Below are 13,360 nucleotides of genomic sequence, written 5' to 3' on the forward strand. Positions count from 1 at the left end.
ACAGAAAACAAAATCTGGAAATTATGTGCCAAATTAATGGTGACTGTCTCAGGGTACAGATTGGGTGGGATGGGGATATCAAGAACTTTCCCTATTCAACTTTGTATTTTTCTATATTTGTCTCCTTTCAATATTCTTTGATTACTTTTGTAATCAGAAAGAAAAACTTTGAACATTTTCATGAAGAAAGTTCTGGAATAAGACTAAACAAAAGAAAATCTAGATTAAAAAAAAATACCCTCATGGGGCTATTCTTTACTCGATTGGTTAGAACCTGATACTAATGAAGTCACGAATACAGTTTCTATCATTTTGTGGGGATAATTGTCTTCTATATCTCAGACTTCTAATTGTCCCCTTAATCTCAGACTTCTTTGAAATATGTGCAATTAGAATAATAATAATAATTGCCAGATGAAAACAGTCCTAAATATGTTATTTGCAACTGGCTATTGGACTTTTTTGACTTCTAATAAATTCAACATGTCTAGAATGGATCAATCAGTTTCTTACTAGCACCCCTCTCTAAGCTTCTATTTCCGTCAAATGCATTTCCCCAAGTCTTAAACCCTAGAAATAACTTTGATCCTACCTTCATCTTTTCTCTCATATCCTATTGTATGTAAGTCCTATTTATTTTATAGTTCAAATTATGTTTCAAACTCACCTCTCTTTTGACAGCTATCGCCACCATCTTTGTCTGTACCCCATTTCCTACAACCTATCTCTTTGCTTGTAGTTTCTTCCACCTAATCCATTGTTTCTCAACCTTTGTTTTTTTCATTATTGTCCCCATCGGGAGCTTTTTTAGACTCTGCCCACCCCCAACCATCCCCACTCCTGAAATGTTAATACCACAGATATACTGTATATCTATTAATGTACAGTGTCCCTTCAGAGGGCCACAAGCCATTGCAATAGCTAAGACCCCAACGCCACAGGAACCTACTTTCCTGGGCGCAACATCACCCCCAACGAGAATGCATGCTCTAATCAATCTGCGTGTTGCCACCAAACTGGGCTGATGTCTCCAAAGTATAACTCGAGCCACATCACTCATTGCCTGGCTCAAAAATGTTCAGCATTTTCTCCCTCCTCCAATAAGATGAGATAATAGAAAAATAGCCTGAGCCTGGCCCATAATTACATGTGGTCAATAAATTTGAGTTTTCTCCGCTCTTTTTCTTCCTATTTGAATACTGCTCTCCAAAACGTCAGAGCAACTCACATTCCCATTAAATGTACCTGAAGTGCTCAATTCCTTTGCACAGGTGAACACTGGGTTTTTATTAAACTTTGGTAGTTTTACAAATGTGCTAGCTCGTTTGTGAGGGTTTCTCTTTCTCTGATTATTCCAGGTCACAATAATTTCCTATTGAACTTTGTATCTGTAACTGAGCTTTCCCTCATCTCACAGAATAACATCGTATCTATCCAATTTCCCAAATTAGCAACTTCGAAGTCACTTTTGACTCCTCCCTCTTCTGGAATCCTCACATCATTTAGTCCGAATTATTTTCAGTTCTGTCAGAAATGTCACTCAGATCTAATTTCCAAAAGCACATATGAATCTTACATCATTGGGCTAAAGATGCATGCTATTTGAAAAAAAAAGAAAGGTCTAACCTCTTTTGCCTCTTCCAGGTAGAACTAGAGAAAGGGTGTCCTAGCTGACCTCACTGTATTTGGCTTCTCACCACTCTAGCCTACCCTCAGACTGATGCACTCATTCTTCAACATAGAGAAAACTCATCACTCACTTCCCTGCTTAAAACCCTCTCGTGGCTGTGCAACTGCCTTGAGGCTAAAGTCGAACCACCTTGGCTTAACAAACAAGGCCTTCCATGTTCTGCCTCCAGCTACTCTTGTTCTGACACTCCACTCCACACCCAGCGCACTCATCACGTGTCATCGATCACCGAATCCTCCAAGCCCTTTCATGACTATATGTCCATGATATTTATTTATGTGTCTATTAATGTACCTAACATGTTATATTGCAATTAGTCTGTTATGCGTCTGTTTCTCCTCTTAGAGTTGGAACTACTTGAAGGCAAGTAGTATAGCTTCTCAGAAGTCCTGGCGTTGCGAGCCCAGAGCCTGGCACAAAGGAGGCACTTGGTAAGTGCTGGGTGACTGACTGAATGAGCTCAATTAGAGAGCATCGTGCTGTTATTGAAATGTTTCATGTGGAGTCTCAGAAACACAAGTCTATGACAACAGCTGAGAGCAAAACTTCTCTATTCTGTTTCTTTTGATTCTCCACTGCATGACATGGCTTCTCATAGGTGTTCAATACAATTCCATTACATTTATTTGGGTAAAGGTGATTTCTTGTTCTGTAAATGGGCTTTCTCTCCTCCGTGGTACATTCACTCCCTGACTTTTTTGTATACCTACTTTGTCTCAGGCGTTGCGCTAAAGCCTATAAAGGCTAAGGGTACAGGAATGGACAGAACAGTCACGATCCTCGCCAAGTTCAATGTCTCACAAGTTAGTGACAATAGTTAGGAACATAATCCTTACCTCCCGAATGTTCTGTTGCTCCACCTCGTGCCGCTTGATCATTATTTTCCGCTTGAAGAAGCGACAGTTTTTGTCGTAGTACAGTCTCTGCTGAGTGAGAAGGTGGGCTTCCTCTTCGGCCTGTGTGTGCTGCAAATTCTCTTTATGCTTGGATATCCGCTCTTGCTTCTCTTTCTTGGGTGTGCTATGGTCCTCATTCATCTCCTTCACACAAAAAGGAAAAAAACAAAACACAACCATGCCAGTCTCGTCAGCCAAAGGAACTATAATCATTTATTGCAACGGTAGATTAAAACATTTGGAGAGCAAATGAGAATGTTTGGGGTTGCACACACTCCTCAACAATTCTTTTCTTTTTTTAAAATAGATTAATTGACTATTAAGTGAGAGGGAGACTTGTCAGTTTCCACGTGGCTTCTTTCTCTGGCTCCTCGCTCTCAGAAATGATTCGTTCACTCATTTAGTCCAAACACATTTACTGAGTTCCTATCATGTGACACGCATTGTACAAGACACGGATACAGCAGTGAACAAAAGAACATGATATTTCCCATCATGGGGGTGTACAGTCCAGAATAAAGAATTAATCAAAGAATCACAGAACTGAACTGAAAATTACTGTGATAACTGCTGTGAAGGTGAGAACTTGGATGTTTAATAGAAAATATTGGACTTTGGTAACAACTAAGCTGAAATTTGAAAAATTGTAGGCATTAACCAGTCAAAAAGGAGGGGGAAGAATACTCTGGGGAGAGGAAATGGCCTGTACAAAACCCTTAGGATGGTAAACTGAAACATGGAATGGTCAAGGGGCTGAAACCAGAGTGTGGTGCAGTGTCACATGAGATGAGGCCGGACAGACAGACAGGACCCTCTGTGGCCTTCTAGGCCAAGTTCAGGATACTGATCTTTAGGCAAAATGGATTTTATATGGGGGGGAGGGGAGGAGGTTAAAACAAGATGCATTTCCAAAAGATGACTCTGGCTTCCATGGGTAGAACAGAATGAAGAAGGCAAGAGTTTGTCCATGGAGACAGCTAGGCTAGTGCAAAGGTTCAGGTGAGAGAAGGCAGTAGCTTAGACAAAGGAGGTGGTGAAAAGATTTCAAAGGTGGGAAGTAACTCTGCAAATGTTACTCATTTGAATTTCAGGAAAAAACATTCTTCAATTGGGATTAGAGGATAACCAAATCACCTAGATTTTCAAAAGGACAAAACTCATAGTTATTCTAGCCCATATGGGTAAAGAGAAGACAGCAGTGCACCAGAACAGCTAAGAAGATGTTAGCCTACAGGGAAAGTAAGGTGACCCCTTTTGGAGAAAGTACAGTATACTCTTCTTCATACTGTTGCCATGGACAAGCTTGACCTATCATGTCTGGTTAACTACTCATTCGGTTGAAATCTCCGTTAATTGCTAACATCTATTTTATTTAATGTTTTGTGATGCAGCCATCACACACCATTTAGATTATTTTTGTACTTAGTCAAGAAGTCCTTGTAAATCAAATTTCAACTTTCTTGTTCCAGTGAAGTCTTAAGTGAAATATTGGAATCTACAAGAGCAAGAGCTGTTTCCAGCCTGGTGTAAGCTGGGATCACACGAGGAAGGCTGGGTGACTCATTTCTTGATACTATATTGCACAGCCACGTTCAAATAGGGTCACAAAAATTCACTCCAAAATGAAGACTAAATCATTTCTGGGCCATCCATCATTCGATATTACCCACACCCCTGTTTATCAACAGTGGAAATGATGGCGACTGTTCTGCCATCCCAAAGAGAACACCTTCAGGGATACCAGTCTCTAAATATACAGGCCACTGGAAACAGTCTGAACTAAGCTTTATTTCAGTAATAAGGAGTAATATTAGCTCGTCACGGAAAGACTTACTGAGGCTATCTCAAATTGGGTTTAGGCTTGTTTTTCCTCATGAGCATATTGAAAGGTTAGGCCTGTGGTCTCTTGGACTCATAAATCTGAGTATGGTGAACCAAAAATAGCCTTATGCCTGAAGGCTGAGTGGGGACTCTTGGATGCTGTTCTGCGGTAGAATTTTCTAAAGGAGTTCACTCAATCGCCAGTACCTTAGCTCAAAATGGTGGCTGCAGTCATAAAGTATGGCCTCCAGAGCATGAGTAAGCACATGGAGTTAGAAATAAGAATGTATCTGCAGCTGAGAAAATTTCAGAATTTCTTATGGCAAGAGCAAAGGTATCTCTGTGATCTAGCAACATCTTTCTATTGAGATATAATAATTAGGCTCAAGCAATAACTAAGAGAAAACAGAGAGAATATGAACCTTCTTAGTTGGACCATTGCTCTATACAGCCTGGTTTTCTAGATCTTATGGTGTTAAGAGATTCTTCCCGTTCAGGCAGTGTGGATCAAATACAAATGTCTGTTAGGCCCAGCAATGACCAGTGGCTCTTCCGGGCAGGGCAACAGATCCCACGGCCCACCCCAAACCACTTGCTTTCACTTCCTAATGAAAAAAAGAATTGGAGAGGAATCTTGCTAAGTCTCATATTATTAACTTAGAATATGGACTCAAATGAATGATTTCATATACTAGAACAATGCCCCATATTAAATTTTATTAAACCTTAACAAACTAGTAGTCTTATGGGAAGGAAATGCTATGGAAATGTAGGAAAATTCACCTGGAAGGACCGGTACAAAGAGAACTAAAGGAATCTGAGCTTTCAGATCAAATTGCAGTTCTGCAGGAGGACTTTCCAAGGCCACTAGTGGTCTTCAACCAAACATTCAAAACTCGATCATTCATTTATCAAATATTCGCATGTACCAGATACAAGCAATACAGTCATGGGCAAAAAATAATAATAATAATGGTTTCTGCTTATGTCACTTACTTAGTAGTAGGGAAAGTAGCTCAAAGTATCCCTAGAGGATGTAAAATTGAAAACTAGTGTTATGAAACCAGAGGCTCCTGCCTTGGTTGAGGCAGTCAGGAAAGGCTTCCCTAGGGAAGTGATATTTAAGATAAAGTACTGATAAACAATCCTAAATCTCACAAGGAGGAGGAGAAGGAATTAACAACAGAATTGTGGCAGGGGAGGGGTTAGGGGAAGGGTGGGGAGAGCGTCCTGGAGGAAGAATTCATATGAGCAAAGACCCTGGAGAAGGGCAGAGCTTGATACATTTGAGGAACCAAAAGGTGACCATTGTGGCAGGAGCAGCAAAGAGTTGGGGTGACGGGTGGGGGGTAAGCAGGTGAGGGGAACACTGTGTGAGGTGAGGCTGGTAGCGGAGCATGTAGGGACTTCTACTCTGTTTCCCCGAAAATGAGACCTAACCAGACAATCAGCTCTCATGCATCTTTTGGAGCAAAATTAATATAAGACCCGGTCTCATATTATATTATGTAAGACCCGGTCTTATATTGTAGTAAAATAAGACCAGGTCTTATATTAATTTTTGCTCTAAAAGATGCATTAGAGCTGATTGTCTGGCTAGGTCTTGTTTTCGGGGAAACATGGTGGTATTTGGATCTATCTTAAAAAAAATGTTAAAAACATGAGGTGATAATATCAGACTTATGGTTTGAAAAGATCGCTCTGGCTGAAGTGGGGAATAAACCAGAAATAGGCAAGAATGGTTCAGAATGTGACCAAATGGTTCCTGAAGTGTGGTACCTGGCCCAGCAGCATCAGCATTACCTGGGAACTTGTTAGAAATGCATATTTCAAACTCCACCCCAGACCCATTGAATCAGAAACGCTAGGCGTGGGCTAGCAATCTGTTTTAATAAGCATTTCAGGTGATTCTAATGTAAAGTTTGAGAGTCAATGGGTTACACTACGAATAGATTACTATGTAAGATGAATCAGTTTTAAGTTTCAAATTCTAATGGCAACTTGGTGACTACAAATATTGGTGCTCTTACCTCTTTTATTTTTTCCTTGCAAATCTTATACTGCTTCTTCTGACTTTCTAAGAAAGTTGTCAAATCTTTCTTCTGCTGGGCCAAGATCTGTTGTTGAAACTTCTTCTCATCTGCTGCAGCTACCTTTGCCTTATAAAATAACAAATATGATCTTGGATGAATTGTGCGTCACACAGAATTCAGCTATTTATATTCTCCAATGCATTAGAAAAATACATACATGCTGAATAATGTAATTTTTTTGAACAAATAATTAAAAACAAAATAAGGAAATGCTTGCTCTGATTTTCCTGTATCTTAAACAAACAAACAAACAAATTAACAAACAAACTTACTTATTGAAAAACATATTCCCAATTGTGGGAAAAATATGAAGATAAACCATAAACATGTTTTATTGAACACACACACACACAAATACATGGGATGAAAGGTAAACTGAGGATTATAATAAAGTATTTTTTATCATATTATTAGCAGCCCAAGGATTATATTATAAAAATGGATAAACATAATTGGCCAGTTTTATTCCAAGAATCTAACTCCATTAATTATTCCAACTATCCGATTTCCTAGTGGGGTCATCTCTAGTATAATAGGCAAAACTAATGACGGTTGATTTCTTAGTACCTGCTACAATCCACAACAGTCAGACACCAAGACATTTTGAGGGCTCCTAAGTGGATAGAACACAGACCAAATAAAAGATAACCTAATAAATATTGGCTCCTGAAAGTGACCCAATCTAAGTTTCAGGGAACCATTCGATGAAGCCCATATGTAAGACGAGGTGCTTAGGAGATAGAGAGGGAATTATGCTTCATGGGTCTTTTTATATCTCTTTTCACCTTTAGCTTCCATTGTCAACAATTCTTCTCATTATGAACAATTCTCTCCACATATTTACCATGTCAAATCCCCAAGAAAGAATCTGACTGGTTTATTTAATCAACGTTATCCCTGTTTGGGCAGAGGTTTTCATGCCACACTGCCTCATAGATGGATGGCTGTTGGGGGAATGCTTCTTCTACAACTCTGAGGTTTTGTTCCATGTGGAGAGAGCTTAATTATTGAAACACCCCTGGCACCCTGGCACTAGTCACTCCATCCTCAGGGAGCACATATTCACCCTGGCTTTTTCACACTATGAAAGTCTTATGGGGTGAGGGGGTGGCAGGAAAGGGGACTCATTTAGCACTACTAGTGCCTGGGTAGGCAGGTCTGTTTCATTTTGTTCAATATTATTAGGCCCATTTTCCTTCAGACATAAATCACTTCTCCCATCTAACATTTAACAGTAATAAAGGTGATATTTTGACTCTCTACCTTACCCTCTTGTCTGTTTTTAAATTAGTTTAGAACCTGGGTGGGGAAGAGAGATGTTCCCTAGAAGACTCAAGGAATAGCCAGATGAATTACTTGCAGCCATTGGTCAGGAGGCCATCCCTAGGTCAATCAGCTGTAGGCAGGGATTATCACCACTAAAAGGGACTGTGTGTGGAGCAGTTTTCCTTTGAGGAGGACTGTGGGTGTGGCAGGTACAGGAACAGACCTGAACTGTGCACCTTTCCACGGGATAGAGGCATCTTATTTCTTTTTATTTTACCCAGACCCCCACCAAGGGACCCATGCTCAGACTATATCTGAATGGACAAGAATGTGATAGATACCTTTAGTTACTATTTTAACTTTTAACAGCAATTTTAAGTAGCCCCATAACCCCCACCCCCATCAAAGCAATACTATTCCTTTATCGCCCCCAATCACACTCCTCCTGCGTCCTGCTAACAGGATACCACTGATGGCCGGGCCTGGCTTGGCTGTGGCGCGAAGGCAGCTGTGCACTTACTGACCTCCTTTTCTATGATAGCCACTTGCTTCTTGGCCAGCTTCTCCAGCTCGATGGACGAGTTGTTGGCATGTGTCTCCACCTCCTTCTGGAGCTTGAGGCGGTGCTCGTCCATCTCAGCCTTCAGCTTGTTCTCCAGGGCGATCAGCTGCTTCTGGTGCTGGCGCCGCATCCGCTTATAACCTGACATCTGTTCCCGCAACTCGTTCTCCTGCTCATGCTCATGGATCTGCCGTGTAACCTGATTGGGGTTGGGGAACAGAACTCAGGTAACCAGCTTCATGGAAGACAAGCTTTCTGGTCAAGTGGGAGAACCCTCTGGCACCATTTTATTTGTCATTGTCACCATCACGGCACCTACTATGAGGTCAGACAATTAAGTTCGCAAACTTGTTGCAACGATCTTGCTAACCTTTTTTGATATCAGAGGGATTATTCATTACGAATTTGTACCAACTGGACAAACAGTTCACCAAGTTTACAATTTGGAAGTGCTGGAAAGGCTGCATGAAAAACTTAGACAACCTGAACCTTTGGCCAACAATTCATGGCTCTTGCATCACGACAATGCACCAGCTCACACGGCACTGTCTGTGAGGGAGTTTTTAGCCAGTAAACAAATAACTGTATTGGAACGCCCTCCCTGCTCACCTGGTCTGGCCCCCAATGACTTCTTTCTTTACCCGAAGATAAAGGAAATATTGAAAGGAGAACATTTTGATGACATTAAGGACATTGAGGGTAATATGACTACAGCTCTGATGGCCATTCCAGAAAAAGAGTTCCAGAATTGCTTTGAAGGGTAGACTAGGTGCTGGGGTGGATATGTAGCTTCCTAAGGAGAGGACTTTAAAGGTGACCATAGTGACATTCAGCCATGAGGTGTGTAGCATTTTTTCTAGGATGAGTTCACGAACTTAACTGTCTGATCTCGTATTTCCTGAACACTCACCTGTATCAGACACTGTGCTGGGTGCTCTTTATATACTTTATCTCTAACCCTAAAAAATCCTATCTCATTCAGTCATTCATTTATTCATTCATGAAGCAGGCGTTACCATTCCTATTTTATAGATGTAGAAATTGAGACTCGAGGGAATTAATTTGTTAATTCAGCCAAAATGTATTTACATATTTTTGATATATCATTATGTATGTATGCTCAAGGTCACATAGCTAATAAGGGGTGGAGACAGGATTCAGACCCATTTCTGTGTGATTGCAGAGCCATGCTATTCCCACTATGCCAGGGTTTCTCAACCTTGGCACTGAGACAATGAACCGGATAATTCTTTGTTTTGAAGGGCTGTGCTGTGCATTGTAGGATATTTGGCAGCATCCCTGATCTACCCACTGGATACCAGTAGCACCTCCCAAGTTAAAACAATAAAAAATGTCTCCAGACATTGCCAATTGTCCCCTGGGGGGCACAATCCCTCTGAGAACCACTGTGCTATATATCATATTGCTTGTTTGTGTGTTAAGGATCGTTTACCATCACAGGAATTTTGAGTATCCTTTCAAAATAGTTGGAACAAGATTTATTTCCTATTCTTAATATGAATCGAGAGAAAGAAATTTCTCCCTTTAAATCATCTGTCTCTTCCTCCCCTCCTCTGCCAAAGAGATGTTAACAAATTATAATACATTTATGTCCTCTCCTAAAGAGGAGAAAGCATTTCTATAATTTTTGGACAGCTACTTTTCTTAGTCATTTTTCTTTAACCCATTCTCAAGTGAGTAACCAACAGACTGAAGACTGAAAATGTAAATTATGCTATCTCGTTTCTACCTTTTCTGATTTTTCAGTGCTTTCTTCAATTTATCACCCCTCTTTATTTTCCTGTCAGGTTCTCTGGTCACTTCCTTTTCATCCTTCCTTTCTTAGAAAAAAAAATTTAACTACAAAATTATAACTTTGGTTTTGTTTTAAATAATTTAGTCACTCCTGTTAGCCACTTCTCCTCAATCTGAACCTCAAACAAGTTTTACTCGAAATCTTCATGCTGCTATTCATTCTCTCTACTATTTTCAGTTTATGGGTCAAAGCGCATTTTGTACAAAGAACTGTTTGTTTCTCTACTCTTTTTAGAAGGTGTCCCTGAATATTAGATTGAGTCCTTACTATCAAGAGAGTGCTGTTCTGTAACTGGATAGTATTATCAAAGTACACCATTAAACATTAGCCGAACTTTGAAACCTTTCCAGCTGAAACTAACGCTGGGTTTCATATTCATTTCTCTTTTCTAAAGGACAATCCTCCTTAAAGTATGAGGAATGAGAGCGGACAGTATTTCAAGACCAAAAAAAGGGATATCACCACTAAAGTGGCACCTAACATTCTAAAGAAAATAATCTATTTTGCCATCACAATAAATATATTTTAATGGACTTATTTCATGATAAAAAGAAGGAAAGAAAGAAGTAGCTTGAAGTGTATGTGTACATTTCACTTCTTCATGCTTATGCCTTCCTGAAGTTCAACTGTAGGGAAAAAACCATTCCAATCAACAGAAAGGATACCATTTATTCCTTTCTGAACTCATATGTTTTTCAGAGAAATATGGGAGTGAAGTATCTGTTCGAGTGTAATGTTTGTGGTATGCTTTATCGATGTACTTATTTTTTCTTATTTTAGTATTCCCTCTTTAATCAGATTTCCAAAGCTAAAGCATGGAATACTCTAACGCTATCATGATACATTTAAAACTTGCCAGCAGAATGTTTGACTGATTTGTGGTCAATAAAATAAAGCATGGCTATTTCCTTAAGCCAGGCAGCTTAAAGATAAAACAGAACCAAGTTGTGCTGGGAACATTTTCTATCCTAATTGGTGAGTCCCTGTGAAAAGGGTGATCCTACTGCATATCAGATCATACAAGAATGTGGCAAAAACAAATGACAACAAAGCTCAACATGCTATCATTATAATAAATAAATTCCAGGAAAGATACTTTGCTTTTAAATGCTTCCCATAATTTGGATAATCACCTTCTTAACTTCCTAATACCAACTTCCATTTATACAGCTAAACTTTCTAAGTTTGAAAGTAATTGTCTTTTTAAATATATATTGTGATAGTGAGTTTTTAAATTCCATGCTCAAGCTAGATAGATGAATTTAAATAAAAGTATAACCAGATGTTTCATTTGGAAGTTCAACATGAAACTTATAAAAAATATGTTACCTCTAGTTATGTATGCCTATTTTAAGTTTAAACTTTGTGTCTTATGAATACACTATTTGGTCAATAAAATTTTAAAAATAGCTCGTAATTTTATAATGTTTTATGGTTTACATTATACTTTCACATGTAATTTACCTCTTTAATTTTTATAAAGCCTGGGATTTCAACTAAGGGCCTATGGTTCTTGAATTGTCTGAGGAAATTCATATGACTAAGGCAGAAAAGAATGAAACTTTCTGTTAAGAAGTAATGGAGGGGTTCAACACCCAAACAGCCAAAGCTGGAGAGAATGGTAAGTCTAATTTACAAACTGAGTAAGTCTAAAAAATCAGAGAAAGTTATAGAAATATAGGGACTGTAGCTTTCACAATGGTAGTCTCAGAAATGTGATCAACTAAAAGTGAGCAGTTTTATCTTGCCACAACCAGTAGGTTGCTTGGAGATATATCTCATTCCATCCCTGACCATATAACTGACCTTGGGCAAATTACTAAACCTCATGAAGTCTCTCTGTTTTCTTCATATGTAAAAAGGAAGCACCACTAGGATGAGATTGCTGATAAGATAACACTTGTGCCTACCCAGGAGTCTGATACATAAGAAATGTTCAATAATGTTGGTTTCCTTCCTTTTCTGCCAGGCTCTGAGTAAGATGTCTCTTTTCCCTTCCACTAAACATTTCTGGTGATGGGGACATAGATCAGAAGAAGTGGATCTAAGAAAAAGGTCAAGTTTAACAATAAAACTGTACTTGTATCCAGGTTGTAGATTATCAGTATGTATAATTTCTGAATTTGAATTATTAACTATTTCATATACCTGAAAATATAAATATATATATATATATATATATATAGAACCATAAAGGAAGACTGAGCTTTTTTCCGGAAGTTTTTATAGACATTCCATTTTACTGGATTTAATTCCAGCAAAATTTGGCCCTGAAACACATCACTTCACCCAAAGTGTACTATTTGTCTATCAAGAACAGAACACTAAGCTAGAAGACTAATAAGCAACTTACTGAACATAAAAGAGAAGCAAGGTGGCTGATAATGTTACCCTCTTACAAGATCAAAGCCAACTTACAAGATTAATTATATGTAAGAATCAAAATGCTTATGATAAAACTGACCACCCTCAGCACTTAGAACAAATGAAATTTATAGCAAGTTCTTAAAAAGAATACAGTGACTCACACTTTGGCATTAGAAATTTGACATTCCACTCGTTAGAACACATAGGTAAAAAAACATTTTAAGTTTGTACTAAAAGTAATGACTGATAACAGGTAATTCTGCTTTATGCAGAAAAACCAACATGAAGAACTTTGAAATACGTATTTATAAATCCAAATTCTCTTGCGGTACCAGGGCTGGAATAGACGTCATTCATTCATTTGTTCATTCATTCAACACACATTTATTGAGTTTGGTCATGTGGGTTGGGCATATAGATTGGCAACACAAGTGAAAAACAGTTATCAGCAGCGCTCTTAATGAGAATAAGAGGTCAACAAAAAGGAAAGAGGAGATATGCAATATTTTGATAAGGATCCTCTGATAACACCATACAGGAAGAGAACACATTTTCAAGCATTTAGAAACAGAACAGTGGGGCTTCTGAGAGGTGAAACAGTAGCATTTACTGCTGAATTTCTAATATTTTTATGCCTGTCTATCAAACTCACTCAGGTACCCAATTTCACAATTAGCTGAACAATTAACTTGCATTTTTTAAAAATCCAAATGAAGATTCCATTTTCTATGAGCTTTTCTACTGAATCTGTAAAATCAAAGTAAAAGAATCTGTTTGCATAGATAGGATAATAATCATTTTCTCCTACATCCTTTCCTGGAGAGTTTTATGCCCCTCTTCCTAATGCAT

At 38.7% G+C, this 13,360-nt stretch overlaps 1 protein-coding gene across 5 annotated transcripts in view; it reads right to left on the bottom strand.

The window, feature by feature from the left end:
• Positions 1-13,360, bottom strand: part of TAOK3 (TAO kinase 3) — a 155,380-nt gene that overhangs the window by 15,519 nt on the left and 126,501 nt on the right. For all 5 annotated transcript variants that reach the window (XM_081037133.1, XM_081037134.1, XM_081037131.1 and 2 more), the window contains 3 exons: positions 8,291-8,527; positions 6,438-6,566; positions 2,527-2,730 (listed from right to left, as the gene is read on the bottom strand). In XM_081037133.1, the coding sequence (XP_080893259.1) occupies positions 2,527-2,730; positions 6,438-6,566; positions 8,291-8,527 (570 nt within the window). The remainder of the gene's footprint in view (positions 1-2,526; positions 2,731-6,437; positions 6,567-8,290; positions 8,528-13,360) is intronic.

The sequence above is a fragment of the Rhinolophus hipposideros genome, assembly GCF_964194185.1.
Source record: "Rhinolophus hipposideros genome assembly, chromosome: 24".
Lineage (NCBI taxonomy): Eukaryota > Metazoa > Chordata > Mammalia > Chiroptera > Rhinolophidae > Rhinolophus > Rhinolophus hipposideros.